The sequence below is a fragment of the Podarcis muralis genome, chromosome 6 (assembly GCF_964188315.1).
Source record: "Podarcis muralis chromosome 6, rPodMur119.hap1.1, whole genome shotgun sequence".
NCBI classification, from domain to species: Eukaryota; Metazoa; Chordata; class Lepidosauria; order Squamata; family Lacertidae; genus Podarcis; species Podarcis muralis.
Window position 1 is genome coordinate 53227159 of NC_135660.1, and position 23634 is coordinate 53250792.

The 23634-nt window shown below is 44.0% G+C and overlaps 1 protein-coding gene across 1 annotated transcript in view; it reads left to right on the plus strand.

The window, feature by feature from the left end:
• Nucleotides 1-47: 47 nt before the first annotated feature.
• SEC23IP (SEC23 interacting protein) overlaps nt 48-23634 on the plus strand; it is a 29926-nt gene continuing 6339 nt past the window's right edge. The window contains exons 1-17 of the mRNA XM_077930288.1: nt 48-344; nt 4210-4724; nt 7495-7696; nt 8860-9053; nt 9919-10008; nt 10294-10414; nt 11217-11306; nt 13483-13624; nt 14546-14754; nt 15026-15144; nt 15527-15688; nt 16519-16614; nt 18016-18231; nt 18605-18760; nt 19275-19377; nt 20499-20684; nt 22254-22413. Of these exons, the coding sequence (XP_077786414.1) occupies nt 149-344; nt 4210-4724; nt 7495-7696; nt 8860-9053; nt 9919-10008; nt 10294-10414; nt 11217-11306; nt 13483-13624; nt 14546-14754; nt 15026-15144; nt 15527-15688; nt 16519-16614; nt 18016-18231; nt 18605-18760; nt 19275-19377; nt 20499-20684; nt 22254-22413 (2957 nt within the window). The 5' untranslated portion in view covers nt 48-148. The remainder of the gene's footprint in view (nt 345-4209; nt 4725-7494; nt 7697-8859; nt 9054-9918; nt 10009-10293; nt 10415-11216; nt 11307-13482; nt 13625-14545; nt 14755-15025; nt 15145-15526; nt 15689-16518; nt 16615-18015; nt 18232-18604; nt 18761-19274; nt 19378-20498; nt 20685-22253; nt 22414-23634) is intronic.

Sequence of the window (23634 nt, forward strand, 5' to 3'; positions counted from 1 at the left end):
ACTTCCCCCTTCCCCTCAGCGCGGGCTCGGGTTGGCGGGAGATGAGGGGGAGGCGCCGGGGCCGCCATCTTAGAGGCGGGCGGAAGGGGCCGGCCCGGCCGCCAGAGGAACCCGAGAGGCAGCCCGGAGACGTGGAAGCGCCACAGCCATGGCTACCCCGAAAGCCTCCGTGGCGGCTGGCGGCTCCTCCTCGGCTGGCGGCGGGACGAACTTGCTCTTCTCCTCGTCGGCCACCGAGTTCAATTTCACGGTTCCCTTCATCCCCGTCAGCCAAGCCCCTGCCCCTCCGCCTCCTCCAGCCGCTGCCGCCGCCGCCGCCTCGGGGCCTGGTCTCCTGCCCGCAGGTAACTCGGCTTGGACATCTTCGTAGGTCCCCCCCCCCCCACACACACCAGGGTTGCTTTTCTGAGGGTGGCCCGCGCCCGACGCGCTCGTGGGCAGGTGAAAAGGCACGCCCGTTTGTTTGCAGGTGATGTCGCCCATCTCCCCGTTCCTCTCGCGGGGGACTCGCCAACTGGGCAGATAGGCACGGGAAGCTTGTTTGTGTGAAAGTGCTGCCTTTGGAGGGACTTGGGAGGGAAGTGGCTTCCGTGCCTCCGAAAGGAAGCCCGTGATCGAGAAGGTGTCGTGGCTTAATTCGTGCCAGACGTCGGACCCGCTAGTGGCGTCTGTGAGCCGGAAGCATCACCGGCCAAGAGCCGCCTGCAGGTCTTTCACCAGTTGCTCTTGATGTGAATGGTCGCCTCTCAGCCTTTCCATAGAGATGCCACACAGGCTCTAGTCCTGTTCTCACCTTCCCTATAAGCAGTGCTGCTTCTTTTTTAATAATAAAAAAAAAGTTTAGGGGTATTCTCATTCTGACTCAAGAAAATCACCATTTTATAGTTCACATCGGGAAAATAAATACAGTAAATGGACAAAAGTACAAATATTCACAAAATGTTTAGGGGTATGCATCCCCCTGCGTCTGCCTATAAGTTGTCAGATTCGAGCATCTATGACTGCAGCTGTAAAAGTTTACATAACAATGAACCAGTAGGTCTTTTAAGGAGCCACTCTGCTTCCCGCTGGGTGATGACAACGAATTTGGAGGTGAGGTGGGGGAAGGGCATTCCCAGTTAATAAGTATTGTTTCCAGATTGAATTGGGCATTTGTATATTTTTTTTCTTGAAACAAAGGATTGGAAGGCACAGGCATGTTATGGTGGTGATTCGTGGCTGGGAGAACTTGTTGATGATGGGGTTTTGGGGAAGGGAGTAGATTATGGAGGGTCTGTAACACTGAGAAGCATGGGAGAATAGCACATGGATGTATGGAGATTAGCCTCCACATCTGATGCCTGGGAAGCTGTTAATGTAACATCAGGGTTTTTTTTTTAAAAGGACCCAAGGGGGATCCTGGAAATTATAGGCTATAGCATCACAAACTAGTATTGCTAAAGATGAAATAACTAAGTATATAGAATAAAAAGCCTTGCTGAAGCAGAACTAACGTGGTTTCTGCAAGGGTAAGTACTGGCTCACATGTGAACCTTGGCCCTTGGGGAATGGGAGTGGGGAAAGGATCCAGTCTGTTGGCTGGATTCAGTTCCCTTGTTGTTGTTTAGTCGTTTAGTCGTGTCCGACTCTTCGTGACCCCATGGACCAGAGCACGCCAGGCACCTCTGTCCTCCACTACCTCCCGCAGTTTGGTCAAACTCATGCTGGTAACCTTGAAAACACTATCCAACCATCTCGTCCTCTGTCGCCCCCTTCTCCTTGTGCCCTCCATCTTTCCCAGCATCAGTGTCTTCTCCAGGGAGTCTTCTCTTCTCATGAGGTGGCCAAAGTACTGGAGCCTCAGCTTCACGATCTGTCCTTCCAGTGAGCACTCAGGGCTGATTTCCTTAAGAATGGATGCGTTTGATCTTCTTGCAGTCCATGGGACTCTCAAGAGTCTTCTCCAGCACCATAATTCAAAAGCATCAATTCTTCGGCGATCAGCCTTCTTTATGGTCCAGCTCTCACTTCCATACATCACTACTGGGAAAACTATGGCCCTATCCCTATCCTATAGTGGTGAGGCATTTCCTAGGGGCAACATTTTTTGAGAGAATACTAGGTAGATCTTGAATTAGGCTAGCTACATCCTTAATGACTCTGCTGTACTAACAGGCGGGTTAGAGGATAACACTCTTAACACTGTTGTGGCCACTGTTACTTGGTGCTTGGCTGCTGAGTGTATTCTGTGTTGTCCTGTAATATTTAGTTTTAGGACTACATTTTTTGCTAATAACTATGCATGATAAATGCAGATACTGAGCACACATGGTAACAGGCAAACTTGCCTGTTTACACCTGCGGATCAAGTTCATGCTAAAAGAGCATTAAAGAGAATATAATTACTTATGCTGAATTTTGGGGAAAGTTTGTCACTGGGTGTTTTCAAACTCCTCCAGAGCGTTGCAGTTCTTTGTGAAAACAATAACAAGCTCTGTGCTTTGTTAATCCCTCGGGCTGGATTCTTGATTATCTTGTCAGTGTGGGGGCCCTGGCATCCACTTTCATTTTGCCTGTTCCACTGGATTACAGGGTAGATTTTATGCTGTGGATGCCTTCCATTTTGGCAGCGTTCTAAAATCCAGCAGCTCCTGCTACACAGCCAGTCCTCACTACTTTTTGTTTGTGCTTAATAGCTTTTTAGAGTAGGGTTTGTTTATTTGCATGTCTTGTTCTTTTCATCTTGGGCTTATTGAAGATGATGTGACTACCTTTGATGATAAAACATTTGCTGGTGTGAATTAGACAGAAGTCCTACCTTTTCTGTTCTTCTAATAGGGTAAAATTGTGGATTGTGATTTCCCCCCAAACCTCTTAGGAAAAGCAAAATGCTTCATCTTAGACATTGCTACAGTGGTTCCTTGGTTTAAGAACAGCTTAGTTTATGAACAACTCGGATTAAGAACGCTGCAAACCCAGAAGTAGGTGTTTTGGTTTGTGAACTTTGCCTTGGAATAAGAACATGTTTTGCTTCCTGTTGAGTGTAAATTGAGTCCTCCGCCCCATGGGCAAGCATGCCTTGGTTTAAGAATGCTTTGGTTTAAGAACGGACTTCCGGAACAGGTTAAGTTCGTAAACCAAGGTACCACTGTATAGACATTGATATGTGCATTTCAGAGGCCTTTGGAAGCTTGGATTCCCTTTTGGGTAGTGCGGGAGATTGCAAATGAAGGTTATGTTATAGCTAATTATGTTTGGGAATAATCTGCATTTTATGCTAGCAATGTCATTTGAAAATTCTAGGTTTATGTAAGAGGAAGTAGTTCAAAAAATAGTATTTGCTCTAAATGTGTTCATGTCTAAATGTGACAGTAGTGTAAAAGGCAGAATAGCAAGACATACTAAAGAGCGGAAATAAAATAACAACACTGCAATGTTTGACAACCTGCTTTGAAGTCTCTCATTATTTGTTACTATTTGAAGTAATTTTCAAAAGAAAAGTATATAATTTATCCAGGGGGAAGGATGAAAGCACAGTTCTAAGGAAACTGAGTTAAATGTCTGGGCAATTAAAATTCATCTGCAGGTATAGGCAATATATATATAGGGATGCACATTGACAGTGTGTATTCCTGCATGTATCCCAAATTGGCAGACTCTCTGAATCACACCACACTGTTAACAAACACCTGTGAGAAATGTTAAAAGCACAATGCACTCAGAATGGGTTATTTAAAAAAATGTATATATTCCTATTCAGTAAACATGTATCTAAATAAAGTGTTTTCACAGTGCTTCCAAAAAATGTTAAGACTCATGATTTGTAAATATCAGAATGGAAAAAGAGTCCAGGGGCTGGAATGTCACCACTGAGAATACATCTCTTAGTGTGGTATGCAAACCACTTGAGAGTGTGTCTCAGAAGGTTCGTTTAAGTAATGATGTATGCATAAGCCTAACACATTAAAAGCGCCAGTGAGTTAGTTGGCCAAGTGATTTTGTCAATTTAATAGGTGATTCAAAATTCTGCTTTTGGAACTGAAACCAGAAAACCTTCATACAAGGAAAAGTCTCAGTTCTCCAAGATAATGTGCTGCAGTGAACAAGAAAGGAACGGGACTGGATGAATTTTCCTATTTGGGGGGAAATGTTTAAAACGGGCAGTACTACCAATAGTTTCTCCACATAAGCTTCCCTTTCTTTCAATAATCCTTGTATCCTTTGTTGTAGACGATACGACTGATGTTGGTGAAGAAGACAGCTTCCTGGGGCAGACTTCTGCAAATCCTAACCCCCCGCCAACTTTCAGTTATTTCTCCCAAGTTCCTAGCAGCAGTGATCCCTTTGGAAGCATTGGGCAGCCACCCTTAGGCGCAACATCCCCACCCCAAGCTGGAACATCTGTTTTCTCTAAGACTTCAGCTTCTCTCCCACTTCTGCCTGGATCACAAGATGGGCCAAATGCTTTCTCAGCTCCTCTTTCCAAATCACAGCCTTTTAATGCGCCACCTGCTTCAGGAATTGGTTCATACACTGGTCCTCCACCAGCTGGCTTCTCAACTCCTCCTCATGCCATATCGCAGCAAGGCTACAACCCGTATCGCCATACTACTTTAAGCAGTAGAGCTAATCCTTACATCACTCCACCGCAACTTCAACAGACACAAACACCCACCCAGAACGTTCAGCCTCCAGCCTCTGTACCACCTATGCACATGTATGCGACTCCAGGCACGCTGCCTCCGGTATGGAAAGTGATTTTTAGCTTTTGGAATTGGTATAAAACTTTTAAGGGTCCTCTCGTGACCTAGCTTGCCCTGCCCTGCATCTTCCAGCACCTCCATTAGTTCAAAGTAGTAATTACTAAATTCAGGGGGGAGGGAAAGAGAATTGGAAAATATTGATCAGTTGACAGACAAAACAAGAAATGGCAGTATTTTAAAGCATTAATTTAGTATGATGAACAATGAGAGTTATGCTACAAAAGCTTCCTTTTGGAACCCTCTAGAGTCTAGACATTCCCTGAAACTTTACAGAACACTGCCAGATCACAGGGCAAAGATAAAATAGGAAAATAAGATTGTTCTTGATTAGATGGAATATTCTTAATTTTTGTTAATGAAATCACTTCTAGACTGCTTTTCATTGAAAAAGTAGAAATAAAGTAATGTATCTATAAAACAGCACCACTATAGTACCAGAATAATTGTGAACTGGCAGCAGCCATCAGGGAAGAGAGTATTCATGATATTTAAGCAAATCAAATGATAGACATTAGAAAATATTTGACCCAAATATTTGACCCAAACATGCATACACATACAGACACAAATTAGGTTTTGCATTAAACTTGATAACCTACACTGAATTGGATGCTGATAGAGGGCTTTGGAGAAGGCACCTCACTCTGAATCAAGCTTGTATTTAATGACATAGTACAGTGGTGCCTCGCAAGACGAAATTAATTCGTTCTGCAAGTTTTTTCTTCTTGCGAGTTTTTCGTCTTGCGATGCACGGTTTCCCATAGGAATGCATTGAAAATCAATTAATGCGTTCCAAGGGAAACCGCCTTCAGACCAGGTCCGGGGACAGTCTCTCCCCCGACCTCTTCTGAAGGCTGGGGGGGGGAACAAGGGCTTCTGAAGGCTGGGGGGGGGGGCTGGGGGGGAACAAGGGCTTCGCTGCCGACCCCCAGCATTTTAAAATCTCACCGGGACACGGGGAGATTTTAAAATGCTGGGGGTCGGCAGCGAACGCTTCGCTGATCCCGGGACGGCAGGCAGATCTGCACCGCCATCCAGAGCGGGGCGGGACTTAGCGCCCCGCTCGGGATGGCGGCACAGATCTGCCTGCAGTCCCGGGACGGCAGACAGCTCTGCGCTGGCATCCAGAGCGGGGCGGGACTTAGCGCCCCGCTCGGGATGGCGGCACAGATCTGCCTGCAGTCCCGGGACGGCAGACAGCTCTGCGCTGGCATCCAGAGCGGGGCGGGACTTAGCGCCCCGCTCGGGATGGCGGCACAGATCTGCCTGCAGTCCCGGGACGGCAGACAGCTCTGCGCCGCCATCCCGAGCGGGGCGGGACTTAGCACCCCGCTCGGGATGGTGGCGCAGATCTGCCTGCAATCCCGCGACTGCAGGCAGCTTTGCGCGGCCATCTGGAGCGGGGCGGGCTTCACCCCCGGCTCCCGATGGCCGCGCAGAGCTGCGCTGATCCCGGGACGGCAGACAGCTCTGCGCCGCCATCCCGAGCGGGGCGGGACTTAGCACCCCGCTCGGGATGGTGGCGCAGATCTGCCTGCAATCCCGCGACTGCAGGCAGCTTTGCGCGGCCATCTGGAGCGGGGCGGGCTTCGCCCCCGGCTCCCGATGGCCGCGCAGAGCTGCGCTGATCCCGGGACAGCAGACAGCTCTGCGCCGCCATCTGGAGCGGGGCGGGCTTCACCCCCGGCTCCCGATGGCCGCGCAGAGCTGCGCTGATCCCGGGACGGCAGACAGCTCTGCGCCGCCATCCCGAGCGGGGCGGGACTTAGCACCCCGCTCGGGATGGTGGCGCAGATCTGCCTGCAATCCCGCGACTGCAGGCAGCTTTGCGCGGCCATCTGGAGCGGGGCGGGCTTCGCCCCCGGCTCCCGATGGCCGCGCAGAGCTGCGCTGATCCCGGGACGGCAGACAGCTCTGCGCCGCCATCCCGAGCGGGGCGGGACTTAGCACCCCGCTCGGGATGGTGGCGCAGATCTGCCTGCAATCCCGCGACTGCAGGCAGCTTTGCGCGGCCATCTGGAGCGGGGCGGGCTTCGCCCCCGGCTCCCGCGGGACGGCAGACAGCTCTGCGCCGCCATCCCGAGCGGGGCGGGACTTAGCGCCCCGCTCGGGATGGTGGCGCAGATCTGCCTGCAGTCCCGTGACTGCAGGCATCTTTGCGCGGCCATCTGGAGCGGGGCGGGACTTCTCTGCTGTCCCGGGGAGATTTTAAAATGCTGGGGGTCGGCAGCGAACGCTTCGCTCCCGCCCGCCAGCATTTTAAGATCGCCCGGGGCAGCGGAGAAGTCTCCGCTGTCCCGGGAAGGCAGGGGGGGGAGCAAAGACTTTTGCCCCCCGCCGGCCTTTAGAAGAGGTCCAGGACCTCTTCTGAAGGCCGGCTGTGGGCGAAAGTCTTTGCTCCCGACCGCCAGCAATTTAAAACAGGTCCCCGGAGATTTCCCTATGGGCTTTCGTCTTGCGAAGCAAGCCCATAGGGAAATTCGTCTTGCGAAGCGCCTCCGAAACAGAAAACCCTTTCGTCTTGCGGGTTTTCCGTCTTGCGAGGCATTCGTCTTGCGGGGTACCACTGTAATCAAATGTATGGAATGAAGAATCTCAGGATCATTTTGTTGGATCTGACCAATTCTAGAATTTAATAAATGTATGATAATAATGTACATGATCAATGTAATCTGGAGGGCAGTGGATTTTGTGTTTATAATAACATTTTAAAATTAATAATTGTATATATTTAAACTGGTTTCATTTTCAGTTTTCTTCGCCTCAGTCAGCATTGCCGCCTGTGGCTCCCCTGTCAGCAGGCCCTTTGGTGAAAGCACCTCCCATCTTACTACATAACCAATATGAGCCAGTTCAGCCCCATTGGTTTTATTGCAAGGAGGTGGAAAACAAGGAGCTATGGATGCCATTCAGTGTCCTAGATTCTACAACACTAGAGGAAGTTTATAACTCTGGTAAGACCTCTGCGCTTTTCATTTATGTGATGGCTTTTTGGCTTTGAAAATAAAGAGGAATAACAAATTGCTGATGATTTACAATGAGAAGGCAGAAATACTAACCCGTCCCAATCTAGTACCCTCCAGACATTTTGGTCTGCAACTCCAATCAGCTGCAGACAGCATTACCAGTGTTCAGTCCAAAACATCTGGAAGGCACCAGGCTAAAGAAGACTTCTGTATACATTTGCATATATTTACATATTCTTATGCTGGTGTTTCTTAAATGGGAACGTGATATTTGTTCAGTTCCACGTTCAGATTTCAGATTCACTTTTGTGTATAAATCCCATGTCCTGATTTTGTTTTCATAGGCAGCTCTTTGTTTCATTCATCTTGGCAACTTCTATGTGAGCAATTAGAAAGGCATAGTTTGCTGGTAGCCAGTTCACAGAACTGTAGAAATGGAAGATATCCCAACTAGGGTAATCTAGTCCAAACCCCTGGGATGCAAGAATCATAACTAAATAATCCCTGACAGATTATTTAGGAGTGCTCTGATGGTGTTTCCTGCTTGGCAGGGGGTTGGACTCGATGGCCCTTGTGGTCTCTTCCAACTCTATGATTCTATGATTCTATGAGATTGCCATCCAATCTCCTTTTGAAAAACCTCCAATGAAGGAGAGTCCCCCACCTCCTGATGGAGTCCATTCCATTGCCATACAGCTCTTAACTGTCATAAAGTCATTCCTAATGTTGAATCAGAATCTCATTTCTTGTAATTGCAATCTATTGGTTTGGGTCTTCCCTCTGGGAGTAGCAGAAAACAAGCTTGCTCCATCTTCCACGCAGCAGCCCTTCAGATATTTGAAGATGACAATCATATCACAGAATTATTGCCTATGAGAATGCTTGTGTATGTCGTATACTGCCTACATTCGGATCCACACCAGTGAACATAGTGGAACAACTGGGAAAAGAGACATGCAGTGACAAGTCTAGAAATCTTTCAAAAGTGCCAAGTTTCCCAGTAACACATTTGGTTTGACCTCTCTGTTTCATTGTTCTAATATAAAATTTGAAGAGAAGGAAAAGTGAATATTTCCTTCTTGTTTCTAAATATGCGTAAGTTTATCAGTTGAAGGATTCCAAGCTAATAAAACATTTTTTAATGCTTCTAGTGCAACCTGATCCAGAGAATGTTGTCTTGAGTACTGACGGAGGACGTTATGATGTTTATCTCTATGACCGAGTCAGGAAAGCTGTATATTGGGAAGAAGAGCCATCCGAAGTAAGAAGATGTACTTGGTTTTATAAGGGAGATCAAGACAGCAGGTTTATTCCTTACACTGAGGATTTCAGCGAAAAGCTAGAGGTGAGTGTTCTTATAAATGTGTGTGATGACTTACCGAAAATTGGAATTTGAAAGGGCTCCAGTTTTATGGGAAGATAAAAAATACTCACTGTGGAGTGTTGATAAAATGTGGAAGAAATCCCGGTCTGTATTACTGCTATTGTTACTGCTGGTGGTGTTGTACAATGACCAACATTATTATTATTATTATGCATCTGAAATACTGTTGTAAGATCAGTGAAGTGTGCTTCATCCACATGCTCCTGGTTATTCACTGATATTTCTAATAAACATTAAGGAGGCTAGGGTGTTCTGCACTTCCGCTATTTGTCTTTAAATGGGGTAAATTGAACTTTATGTTGATGTTCAACCTACTCTGAGATTCAGCTTCAGAGTAGCAGAATATCTAAGGCCTGGGGGGAAACATATATATTCCTTTTGCTCCTACTCTGTATTTTAAAATGCAGGCCAACTTGGGAATTTGGGTTAGCAGGCAGGCTAGAAAACACTGAATAAGTACATGGAAACAGTAATGTACACCGTGACATTCAGCATTGTTTGAATAGATTTCTGCTCATGTGTTATGACTTCCCTCTCCTTCCCTCCCCTCTGTGCCCTCACCACATGCCCCCCCCCAAAAAAAATCTGTACAGGCGGCAAGCTGGAGGGATCCTCCAGAGGAGGTTTCAAGGACATGAGGGACTACAGAGGGGATCAGAGGATGGGGAAGTTCTGTTGTGCAAGCTAAATTCAAAATATTGGAGTTTTGATACTACAGGATTGTCAATAAATGAATGTGGTATAAGCTGTTTATGGCACTGTCCTTTGACATGACATCTTGATGCTTAGTTTCTTTATGATTTTGCAAAACTGTTTTCCCCCCCAGGCAGAGTATAAGAAAGCTGTTACCACAAATCAGTGGCATCGGCGACTGGAATTTCCAGGTGGAGAAACTATTGTTATGCATAATCCTAAGGTAATAAGAATTTTTATTGCACAATAGCATTGCATGTGTGGTTAGAGCAGTATGTGAAACTCAGCGTAACTTGAGCTTCTGTTCACGGAAGGTGCCTGCCTCCACTTCCATTTTCTCACAGTCTCTTCCTCAGTGCCACAACTGAACCCACTCTGCAGGATCTCCTGACCCTTGGGGGCTAGAGATGCAGAAGAGTCATTCTCCACCCACCCTGTTCTTTGAATGCACCTCTGGTTGCAACCCCAAGTGTTTAAACGTAGTGTGTCGTCCACTGATTTTTTTCAGGTTATAGTTCAGTTCCAGCCTTCCGCAATACCAGATGAATGGGGTACCATACAAGATGGGCAGACTAGGCCGAGAGTGGTAAAACGTGGAATTGATGAGGATCATGAGGAAATTCCAGATGGTGAGTGGTTTAGGACAGAGGGCTCTCATATTAGCTTATCCCCCCCCCCCTTAATAAATAATGGGGTAGAATGCAGGCCATATGTTTTCCATGCCCTAAGTGTAGCAGAGTTTGTTGGACTTTTCTGATCTGGTTGGCTTTGCCAGCAAGGGGCCTAATGAGGTAGTTCCATGGAGATAAATTCAGGTTTATTTGGGGGAGGAGAACCCTCCCATCTATTCCTTACTTTATTAATAGTACAAGTTTTAAATTGCTCCCTCATCCCAAACAGCCCTCCAAGCGGTGAACAACAACAGCAACGACAAAAATATGGAAATAGACAAATGTACCTTTAGAGATATGATCTGATGGCAATAAATATTTATATAAAATCTGTCACTTTCCCAAACATGTTCCTTTTTTAAGTTAGCTGTGGGTCCCTGCTACCAGCCTGTTTGTGTCTGTTGTGTGGGGGTGAGGAGGGAACATGGGGCTCTTCTGCCTCTATGCAGTTAACAGTGTAGTTCGCTGGCAAGTTGTGCTGTAGTTCAGGTCCTGCTCTGGAAGCCAATTGGCCATGCTGGTTGGTTTCTTGTGGCAAGGCCTCAGACTGGATTGGAGGGAAAGGGAACCTTTCCCCAGAGCATTTAATACATGATTAGGAAGCCTCAGGCTCTTCAAATGTTGCTTAAGTCCAAGTCCCATCAAACCCATTTGGCGTGGTCAGAAATGATGGGCGTTATATTCCAGAAACAAAAAGAAGGCTAGAGATTCCCCATTGCTGTTTAATGAAAACTGTTGCTATTTCTTTTCACTTTTATAGGTGAGGTCTCTCAAATCGATCATCTAGTATTCATGGTCCATGGCATTGGCCCTGTCTGTGATCTGCGATTCAGAAGCATCGTTGAATGTGGTGTGTGTTTAGACCGTGTGTACGCAGGAGATTCTTTTGCTGATATCTTATTGTGTCCTACTTGCTTACTCTTGTCAGCATTTATATATTATTGATAAGTTATGTTATTGTTGATTAATGCAGGAGTGGGGAACATCAACCATGGGGGTTCAGTACAGGCCTCCAGGTTTCTCTGTCTGGCCCTAGGGGTACCCAACCCTGTTCTGCCACCTCCCCGACCTGCTCCTCAGCAGCTGTGTTCCACACCATTCTGCAGTGTGTCCTTCAACTGATAATACCTATTTCTTGCTTGGATATGGGTATGGAGATGTTAGGATTAGAGTCCCCCATTTCCTGGGGGACCTCTGGCTCAATGGTTAATTGGCAGAGTCGCAGACCTCTCGCCGTAGCGTGCACTCCAATAAAAAACAAAAGAGTCATTAGTAATAATTTACTAAAAATAATTTACTAATGCATGAATCTTGTGGTTCTTTGTCAAAGCCTTGACAAGGGGCATCTTGAGCAAAAAAAGCAGCTCAGCACATAAAATCCAACACTATACAAGAATACACTGGGAGTGAGAAAGAAAGAATCCAGGCAGAGAGATAGAGAATTGAAAGTAAAATGAAACTGCTTGCTGGGGAGATGATGTTTGTTCCCAGTGACCTTGAAGTGAGATGTAGTCAAAACAATATCCAGCTTGCTTCTTCGCAGAAATGAAAAGTGCCGACCAGCTAGAATTCCGTCCAGAATGTTCCAGCTTCAGCTTCTGCACGTACAAAGAATAGGCTTGAAAAAACTTCCGTTTACTTTGATAAACTGGAAATAGTTTCTGTACTTGAGAAACACCATTAACCCTGACAGGAGATGTGTGTGTAGAAACTTTTATGTAGCAGGAATGTAGCCTATTGTTCAAAGGCAAGTGTTGCATTCACTTCCCTACACACCTTGTGCCATTCACCCCACCTATTTTTGCCCCTCACCTTGCCCACCTTTGGCATGTGGCCCCCTAGAAGGGGGGATGTCTAGAAGGGAATGTGTCTGTTATCCTGAAAAAGATTCCCCACCTTTGCCATAGGAGCATGTAATCATGGGTCCGTAGGCTTTTATGGCACACCACTTATTAGATATCATGTGTCAAGGGTGCTTCCCAGCCGCAGAATGCATATGGCAGTTAGGTATTTATTGTCAAAGGTAACACTTCCAGTCACTTCTACAGCTCTGGATATCTATACACATCAGTCTAATGGCTAGGCAGTTATTCCCCTGTCCATGTTGCAGCAACCCTCCACCAGTTTATGTACCTCCCTTTGATAGGCTATGTGCACTTAGCTTAGGACTGCGCCGGCATGGAAACTTTCTCAGTTTCCTCAAGGTTCTGGGAGACAGTGGTGCAGGAGAGGGCGGGGAAGCACCCAGCTCTTCTCCTGCCTGACCTGCCTCTTCCTCCTCTTCTGACTCATCCTGTTCTCCACCCTCCAGCTCTGAAGCTTCCTCTGCCTCTGATTCTTGCCTCCTGGCCAGTACAGGCCCCCACAAAACACTGCCCCCCCTCTCCTGAGTCAGACTCCAGCCCCCTGCCCACATTGCATCAGTGGCTTGCCGGTCCCTGACATCATGTGGAAACAGCTTTCAATCACTCCAATGGATGCTGCATCAAAATATCCTTTTAAAACAGAATTAAAAATATATTTGGATGGAAGGGGAAATGAAAGGAGGTACTGTTGTTTTCTTTCTGAAGGGAAGGAAATGTTTACTATATAGGTAGATTAGCCAGTGGTCAGTGAGGGGAAAATAGCATTATTTAGTTTTGTTGATGTAATTGTTTTGTAAATAGAAGGCATGACAACCCCTTAAGTCAGAAGGAAAGAATTGCTCCTGCAGCGTTTTCCCAGTGTGGCTTTCTAATGTTTAAATGGGTATCACTTCAAAGTCATATGAGATTTTAAAAGCAAAATCAGACTGAAACAATGTGAAACTTTAGCTGTGTCTAATTAATGGCTTAGTTTTTGTATTGTATTGTAGTGATTGTTTTACAAATTTACACTTATTTATACAGTTTATGAACTGGAATGTTTTGATTAGATTAGCAAGACTTCAAAAGCGTAAGAACTGTTGGAAAATATATTTGAACACACGTAATGGATATCAATTTGTGGAGTTAACATTAACCTCTTCTTTTCTTCCATTTTTAAAGTTGATGATTTTCGGACAGTGTCTCTGAAATTGTTGCAGTCACATTTTAGAAAGTCAGTAGAAGAGCTTAAAGTGAGCAGGGTCGAGTTCCTGCCAGTTCACTGGCATAGTACTCTGCATGGAGATGCAACTGGAGTGGATAGGTAGGTCTAAAATACTGAAGTACCAAAACACAGTTATTCTCCAAACTTCTAATCTGTTTCAGCAGGGCTAGCTTGTTATTTCATCATTGATCACTGTCCCAGAGATGAGCGGCTGAGACAATAATGTGATAGAATGTTTTAACTGAAAACTGCTCAAATGTGTATTGCAGGTTGAGAATGAATTGACACAAGCTGAATAGTCCTATAACCCCCACTATACTTGTCTCATTAAAATAAAAGAGATAATTGAATCTGGTTTAGCGGATGCTATTAAAAGTGATCATAAAGTAATTGTGTTAAGAGTTATGTGGCTTATCATAATGGAAACAAGCCAAAGGCAGCCTTGGACTTGCACTCTTTTTTGGTGCAGCTACAATAAGATCAGAAGCATTTGATTCTGTTATTGATTAGTCACAATTTAATGTTACACCCAGTGCGCAGCGTCATGGGGGAAGGTGCTCTCTGGCCAACCGGCTGGCTGGCTGGAGTGTAACTTCATTCAATGCTGCTGCATGAGGGAAAGACTCCCTACCTGCACGCAGGAAATGATTTAGGGAGTGTTTCCTGCCTGCAGCTGCTTGGGGGGGGGGAGGGGCTGAACAACTTTGGGCCATCTCCCCTCATTAAAATTGAGTCTCCCAAAATAGGGGGGGGGGGTCTTATACACTGGAGCGTCTAATAGAGTGAAAAGTACGGTACTATATAGTGCAGACTATATAAATGATAGGGCTTGTATCCAGCAGTGTTGCTCAGCTGACTGTAAGGCTTATGTTAGTGGAACAGGGAGGGAAGCACTGCACTGGAAGTTGGAGGACCTTGACTGTAACTAATAGCTATTGGGATCATCCTGTTTTTAGCTAAGCTCTTTAGTCATGTAATGAAAATGACTTGGCTATTAATCTATTGATTTTGTGTTCCCAGGAATATTAAAAAAATAACTTTGCCGACCATTGGACGTCTTCGTCATTTCACCAACGAGACTCTACTTGACATACTGTTTTACAGTAGCCCCACCTACTGTCAAACGATTGTGGATAAAGTAGGGCTGGAAATGAACCGTCTCTATGCACTTTTCAAGAGCAGAAACCCTGAATTTAAAGGAGGAATCTCTGTTGCTGGTCATAGTTTGGGTAATGCTACAACTTAAAAATGATAAGCTCTTTCAACAAAAAGCTATTTTTAAAAATTCCACAGTTCTTGAGAGATGTTGTCCAATGTTTGGTTTTGTGACTGCTTGGGCACACCATTGCTGTAATCTGGTTTGCGTGCAGGAAACAACTCTAGGTCATCTGAAACTATAAATATATTTGAGAGAACAGATCAAGAGTTCAGGATATGTCTTTCTATTTAAGTTTGGACAAGATTAATGCTATCCTGAAACATCTTGTTTTGCTTCTCCAGGTTCGTTAATATTATTTGATATCCTGTCCAACCAGAAAGATTGGACTTCCACAGTTAATTCTGTGGCTTCTGTCGCTGCCAATGGTATTGGGAAGGATGCGGCTGAATATGATCAGCAGGTATTTGTGCAAAAAAGCAATTGTCCGTTAAGACTTGTGTGGCTGGCTCTTTTAACTGTTTAAACCATCTTCAAAACACTGGAAATATACAGCCTAGTCAATTCTCTGTCTACATACTTTACGGGCTGCCTTTTGCATGCGGCAGCTGCCTGCAAAATAAAGATCCCTGGAAGATCGGGGGTTTTGGGTAGGGTATCTGCTGCAGAAGTTACTCTGCCCAGGGAAGCTGTCAAGAGTGATGCATAACGGGCAGGCCTCTTATTCGCTGCAATAATAACCTGAATAAGGCTATTGCTTAGTTACATTTCTCTGGGTATACCTTTGACTTCCACATACTGTTAGGAATTGGTTTTTTTATCACAAATATTTTTCTTTCTTTAAGATGACAGTAGAGTCTAATTCTGCTGGTTCTGTACATTCTCTTTCCAACGATGAGCATGATGTGGAGGACGATATTCCAACCTTGCAAAGAACCCTGGAAATGCTTAGCTTGTCTGAGTACATCAGCACATTTGAAACGGAGAAGATTGACACAGAATCTCTGGTATTTACATTACCACGGGGAGGTAGCAAGTTAAAATGGACTGCTGACTAATTTTACAAAAGGTGGAAATGTGTAATCCAGGGGTGGGCAACCTTATTTCATGTGGTCCTTTGCCTAATTTCATGTGGATGGTAAGGTTGTAGTGGCAGAAAGAGGGGGGGGGGGAGGGAGCACTCCACTTTTGGCTCTCCCTGGCTACCACCAGCATGTGGCAACCAATAAATTATCCCTGAGGGAATGCAGCCCTTGACAGAAGAAAGGTTCCCCATCCTGATATAATGGTTTCAGCACAACACACCCAGATATGTAAAAATAAAAATACATTGTGTCAGGAGACAGGATCACACACCCTCACCTATACATGCATTGCAAGAAAGAGTAGAGGGGTTTGCAACATAAACCTGTACCTTAGAAAAAATTACCAGCATCCAGTCTAAACTATAGGTCTGTAGAGATTTTTATTTTTATATAATACCTTCCATGTGTATAGCACTTTCAGGGATCATTTCTATAGTTTGTAACTATAGAAGAATGTGAGATTAGAAGCCTGCCATACTTAACAGTCTGGAATTAAGGTCAAGGGAGGGAAATGGAGGCATATCTAAATGAATGAACTATATGCTATTATTTAAGTTACATATATTTAGGCTTAGTTAAAAGGAGTGCATTTGGACATGTATTGCACTATTTACTTTGCCTGAAATAGTTAGAATTTGTGGTTCCAGAATTTTGTTTGTTGGGTATCTCTCTTTTACTAAAATATGCAAATATAAACTGTGTTCTTAAAAAGTGAATAAGTAAACCTTGATATATATATATTTACAAAACAGCTGATGTGTACGATCGATGATCTGAAGGAAATGGGAATACCTCTTGGACCGCGAAAGAAGATAGCAAACTTTGTAAAAGACAGAGCGGCCAAACAGGTAGGAAATGATTGCTTTGCAAGCCAGAACTATGGCAGTAACATTTCAGTGTAATAGAGCTGCTCAAAGAATTACAAAATAGGCATGGTGAGAGTTGGATAAGAAAGGGTTGGTCAAAGTAGAATAATACAGACAGGCACGTTGTACTTCCCAGAAAGCTTAATACGTACATAATATGTACACAATGCAAAAGGAAATAGTAGTTGAAAGAAAAGAGTAACAAGAGTTGCAAAGTTTTATTTTACAAAACTATTAGAAAAGAATACAATGTAAGCTTGATATTGTAGCATCTCCAAAATACTCCACAATCAATACCTGATTCACACATTAAATACTTTCATTGAGAAGTACACATGCTTAGTTAAAACTGGCTACAATTTAAATACTATGAATTTTAGTACTGGTTGCATCCAGCTGAATAACTACCATGTATCGTACCATATTGGCCCGAATATAAGCCGTATTCCCCCCCCCCCAAAAAAAATTTCAACAGTGAAAAGTTAAAGTGTGTCTTAGATTCGTCACCTTACAAAAACTGGCTTTTACGATATCGCTGCTGAAACAGACATGGTAAAATGGAACGGGTGTGAGTGCCTGCGGAATTTTAAGGGAGCGGCTTGTATTTGGGTATTGCCTTTTTTTCTCCCCCCCCCCCCGAATTTTAAAGGTGAGTCTTATATTTGGGTGTGGCTTATATTCGGGCCAATACGGTAGTTCTTTAATGTGAAATGTTCAGATGTGTTGAGTCAAGAGAGCCATGGATACAGGGCATGAGGTCTAGCCTCATGACTTGTTTTTCCTGAATTGTGTAGGGTGGCTTGAGCCATAGATTAGCTGATTTTTAAAAAAGCAGAATCTAGTGCAAATGGATCATATTATTTCAGCGCTTAAAGATCTTACTAGGCTGCTAGTTTGTTTCTGAATGCAGTCCAAAGTGTTTGTTGTGAACCATCAAGTGCTGTATTCTCTGAGTGCCAGAGGATCTGAAGAACGTTCTGCTCCTATGTGGCTATGAAGGCAGGGCCTCCTGTGTTGCAGCACCTAGACTGTGATACTCCATCCGCATGGCTATTTGTTTTTGCTTCCTGTTAAGCACCATTTGAACACTGTGCCAAGCTTTTATTGGGATTTGACTGTTATGGACCTAATTGACTTGTAATGTTATATGGACTTCTTGAGGTTTATTTCTTATTTTGCCTTGTATGCTGCTTCGGGCACTAAAGACGGAATGTAAATATTTTAAAATGAATGAATATTAAAAGGTGATTTGAGTGAGTTAGGACTTGGTTGAATACAATAATACAATGCAATAATTAAACTAAATAGAACATAGCGGGGGGGGGTTTCTCCCCCCCCTCCTCCAAAGCTTCTCCAAAGCTTTTGAAATCTTTGCATCAATAGGAACAGAGAAAAGCAGCATTGGAGAAAAAGGCAGCAGTTGAAGCCATGATGCGGACCCAGGAAGAAGCTGCGCAGGCAGCAAAGAAAGTGGTCAGTTTTGCTTCACCTTCAGAATCTGGTATGCTCCAGGATCCATCCAAGAAAAGGCTTCCAGTTGGAGCTTCAGTTTCCTCTGCCAACATAGATTATGAATATTTTGAAGTGGGCACTGGTCAGGTAAGTTTTATGCAAGTTAAAATAGTCCTCACTGATGGAACTGTCTTTTTTTTGACAAATACCCCATTCACAGAACTGGTGCTATGATGATGGGGTCATATGTTATGGAAGCGGTGGGATCTTGGCCCAGAGAATGGAGTAAGGGCATATGATTCACTTCAGTTGTGGAGGTATACAAGTGCATTCGGTTTGTATACCATCCATTCCTCAGAAACACTGTTTTTAATAAAATATGTTTTTGCTAGCCTTGTCTTGTTATTATCAGATGAGACCTTTGTATCTGTCTTGTGGGATACACCTGTGGCTTTCAAGTGGGCTGACTGACATATGAAGGAAGTATTAATCATCTCTTTTTTAATTCTTTGTCTTCTAGGTATCTGTGGTATATAGTGCACTTGACTTTGAGCCAGACAATTTCTTTGCTCTGGGTTCGCCAATTGGTGTATTTCTCACTGTAAGAGGAGTGGAAAAAATCGATGAAAACTACAGGCTCCCCACTTGCAAGGGATTTTTCAACATCTATCATCCGGTTAGTGAGAACTACAGGTTTTCAATCACTTTCAGCGAAAGGACTATAGACTGACTATCCATTTAACACCTAATTGGATCTTTTTAAAAGCTCAGGAAAACAATTTGTTAGGCTGAAACTGATTTTTAGCACACCTTCAGGTACTTCTGTACCAATGTATATTTAGTTAAGATAATTACTTAAGCCCCATAACATACAATGGACCTGCAAATCAGTGGAATAGCAGTGCAATGCATATACATATCTGCTCGGTGGGGCTTACGGGCAAGTAGGTATAGGACTGCAGCTTTAAGTTTGTTGCATCTCTGCACTGGATTATGGTCACACTTTTTTATTGCATCATTAAATTTTATTTAAGTATTCGTTTTAGAAATAGGTCTCCTGTGGAAAGAGCTTTTTAAGTCCCCTTCCTTAACTGGCTTTGGGGGAGGTCATGTGAGGCCTCTGGAAGGCCCTGTGAGGCTCCCACAAGATTGATGTTTAGATTGATCACTGCTTTCGTTCTTGTTTCCAGCTCGATCCAGTGGCTTATAGGCTAGAACCTATGATTATTCCTGACTTGGACGTAAAACCAGTTCTTGTTCCACATCACAAAGGCAGAAAAAGGCTTCATCTTGGTAAATAAAGTGTATTCATATATTTTCTGATATAGGGATCTAGTCAGAAGGCTGGATCCAGAACTGTCTCACTACTTCACAGGTCATTTTGAGAAGGTGAGCAGGACCACTCACCTGTCCATAACCTGATGTCAGGTGATTCAGTGTTTGTGCTGTGTCTGCAAAGGGTAGTGAAAATGCTGCCTTTTACGGTCAGAGAGCTGACAGCATTTTACTTATCTCTAGTCATACTTCTGTGTGACCACTAAGACTGAAGAGAAGCAGCTGCTTGTCCTTTGACAGTAAAAGGTGGTAGCAGAGACATCACAGGAACCAGCAGAGGCATCAGCTCCAAACTTTGAGATGCTTGGATCAGATAACAGATCTCCACACTTGTTGTCATATGATGTCAGGTGACTGAAGTCAGGTGGGCATGGTTTGCCCCAAATGGCCCCTCAGGCTAATTAGACCCATGGGCTGGAGGTTTTCCACCATTGTTGTAGATTATAATAGACAAACAGAAGAAGGTTCATTCTCAGAAATAAAATTTTGCATAATTTCACTGACCATTCTGAAAGAGCAGAATTCACAATTTCCCCTGTCAATTTACCATTTCCCTCTACATTGGGCCTTACGGAACAAAAATATTTTGGGGTCTTCACATCTCTTAATATAGTGGGTAAGGAGACATGGTGATCATATTCTAATACGTCTCTTTATGAATGCTTTTGCAATGCTGTGCATGTGGTGGCAGCTGTATAATCCCTATTGTTTGTAGTGATATATTCCTCTTTAATTTATACACATGGAAAAGTTTCAGCTGTACAGTAGTATCAACTACTATAGCTGAATTGTGATAACATGGGATGCTTGAGGATATTGTCCTTGCATTTTTAATGCATTTCATTTTTTGTTATCGGCTGCCAAAGTACTAGTTGTCTCAAGTTCCTTTTAGAACTTCAGCACTTCTACAACCCAAATCTGTCCTGAAGGTGGCAGAATAGCTCATTTCATAGACGGTATATTCAGTTTTTCCTCCTAAATGCGCTCTAAATAAGTTGGTGCCTGTGGAATAATGCTTGCCTTAACAATTCATCATTTCTGTGGCATTTCTAATTATTGGAGAATGGTTCTCGTTTCAGAATTGAAGGACTCTCTTTCTCGAATGGGATCAGACCTGAAACAGGGTTTCATCAGCTCGTTGAAAAGTGCTTGGCAAACCCTGAATGACTTTGCACGTGCTCATACATCTTCCATTCAGCTCCAAGCAGAACTGGAGAAGGTAGCTCATCAGATAAAACAGGAAGAAGAAAAAGATGAGACAGACGGTTAGTTGTTGCATGGCTATTATATTTTCAGTAATTACTGTAAATGTTAAGTGACTGGGACGTGCCCCAGTTTTATTGCCTTTGTATTAGGAAGTTAAGCTTGATGCCTTTAGGCTTGATTCAGATTCTTACCCATCATTCTGAATATCTAACCCTGTAGCCTCTGGGTAACTCCCCCAACATATAATCTTTAAATTTATTTTTACTTTGAACACTTGGTCTGAATGAGAGTTTTGTCAATAACATTTTTCACTTTGTGTCTTTTGAACTTTTGTTGGCCAAACTGAAAGCATCCCCTTGCTAGCTGTACAAGCTTCATGTACAGATCACATAAAAATGGGGTATATCTCTTGAAATGAATTGCCCTTGTAATACTGTCTCCAGATGATACTCTTCCGAGTGACCAGCAGTTTGCCAGCTTTATCCTGTCTGTGATTAATATGGCTTACCACTGTTTTCCTTGTTTTTGTCAAAGCCGCAAAAGCTTTTTGGTAACATCAAAATTTGTGCTAGAGTAATCAGATGGAATTAATGTATTAATATTGACAAGTACTGAAGATTTTGATGGGTCCCAGAAACCTGATGGGAATTTTGGCTTTTTTCTTTGATTAACAGTCCCTACTGTTCCTTGCCGCAAAGTGTTTTTTTGAACCTCCTCAGTTTTTAAGTGTAGTTTGTAAATAGTATGAAGGCCTGCAGTCTGAGAAACACAACCACAGAAGCCCCTTTTGGTAACTGAAATAAGCCACAGAATTGAATTTGTATTTGGGAAGCTTTTTGCTTTGGCTTTTATGGCAGGATATTCTGACTGTTACTTTATTTGAGCTAACATGATGAAACACCACACAAATATTAGGCTGTTGTTCTGTTATTAAATACAGTGGTACCTAGGGTTAAGTACTTAATTCCTTCCGGAGGTCCGTTCTTAACCTGAAACTGTTCTTAACCTGAAGCACCACTTTAGCTAATGGGGCCTCCTGCTGCCGCCGCGCCGCCGGAGCCCGATTTCTGAAGCAAAGTTCTTAACCTGAAGCACTATTTCTGGGTTAGCGAAGTGTATAACCTGAAGCATGTGTAACCTGAAGCGTATGTAACCCGAGGTACCACTGTACTTCGAAAGTTTGACCTCCTGTAACTTATGCTTCTGTCTTTTACTATTAGGAACGCATAGGAGCTGCCTTGTAGTGACATACCATTAGGCCATCTTGCTGAGCAAGATCAGTGGTCAGGGATGATGGGAATTGTAGTCGAAAAACAGCTGGAGACCCAAGTTTGGGAAGCCCTGGTCTATACTGACAGGATGCAGTCAGGAGACTCTGCCAGCCCTACCTGGAGATACTGGGAGTAGAACCCGACCTGCTTCTAAGACAGATGCTCTACTGAGCTACAGCCCTTCCCACATTGTGTAGATAATAGGAGGAACCCACAGCTGTAACAACCCAGACAATATTCCAACAAGCTTAAAATGGATAAAGTGTAATAGGGACGGCAGAAAGGCAGAACCAGGAATTCATCAAAGATTCAATTTACCATGTACTTTTCATGCTCTGTTTCCTTCTGCTGCCACAGAAAAGATCGTTGAAAGCCCAGATCTTTCAAAAGATGAAGACTTGGCTGTAAAAGTTGGTTTGCTAAATGGAGGACGACGTATTGATTATGTGCTGCAAGAAAAACCCATAGAAAGTTTCAACGAGTATTTGTTTGCTCTACAGAGTCACTTGTGCTACTGGTAATAATATTTTATTCTAATATGACACACAGCTTCACGTTCTTTCCTGCATTTATTTTAGCTGTTTCTTTGCTAGCCTTTTTGGGACTTATATCCTGGAGCAGTGCAGGAGCGGGCGGCAAGAAGCCATCACTGGCATTGCTGCTTACCTGGGCAGGGTGGGGGTGAGGTTGGGGCCATGTGGTTGCACCACTGAACATGCCGGATTGGCAGGGTCACTCTTGCTGGTGCAACCACACGCCCCTGATCTTGCCCCCACCCTGCCTCAGCCCCGTCTAGGTAAGCAACAGTGATGCTGGTGTTGCGAGGGCAGCTACTTGTAATTTTGTTCCGACTGTGACACCTTCCACAATGAGGATCAGAACATGGCAGCAAATATACAACACAGTTTGCTGCGTGTGAATACCCATACATTGGTTGCATCTTCTTGTTGTTGTTGTTGTTTAGTCGTTTAGTCGTGTCCGACTCTTCGTGACCCCATGGACCAGAGCATGCCAGGTACTCCTGTCTTCCACTGCCTCCTGCAGTTTGGTCAGACTCATGTTTGTTGCATCTTATTTTGTTCCTAAGATCAGTTTTTGCACCAGATAAAAGAGTTTTTCACTGTAATGTTTTTAGCCTGGCTTGAGTTTCTCAGGGCTAGAAAAAACTTAAGTACAACAGAGTCTTCTGGTCTGTGGCACAGGGCAGAAAGTGGATAGACCTGCTATTGTCCCAGTGTGGTCTCATTGGTAAACCTACAAGAGATCCCTCTCCTTGTACCAGTGCAGTGTTCGCAGTCACAAAAGGTTAATGTGAAATGCCACATACTGCAGTCCAGACAAAGCACAGAATTTGCACTCTCCAGTGGAATGCTGCCCTTTGCAGGCAAACACAGGATCAGAGCTGCCTACAGCAGTGGGGTTTGGTGGAGAAAATAAGGACTTGGTATTATTATTATTATTACTACTACTACTACTACTACTACTACTACTACTGTGATTGTGCTAATATTTAACAAAGTCTTGTGTGCACGAGAAGTATGCCTGTTATGTACCAGTAAAAGGTGCTTTTCTGGAGACAAACAAATTATTTGTTTTTAATGGTGTGTGTCCAAAATATAAAGATAGTGATGGGGGTGTTTTTAAGTATGGGTTTACTTGAGAAACAGTGAATGAGGATACTTCCTATTGAGCAGTTAGCCATTTAAAATAACCATCCAAACAGTATTTTAAAGTTTGC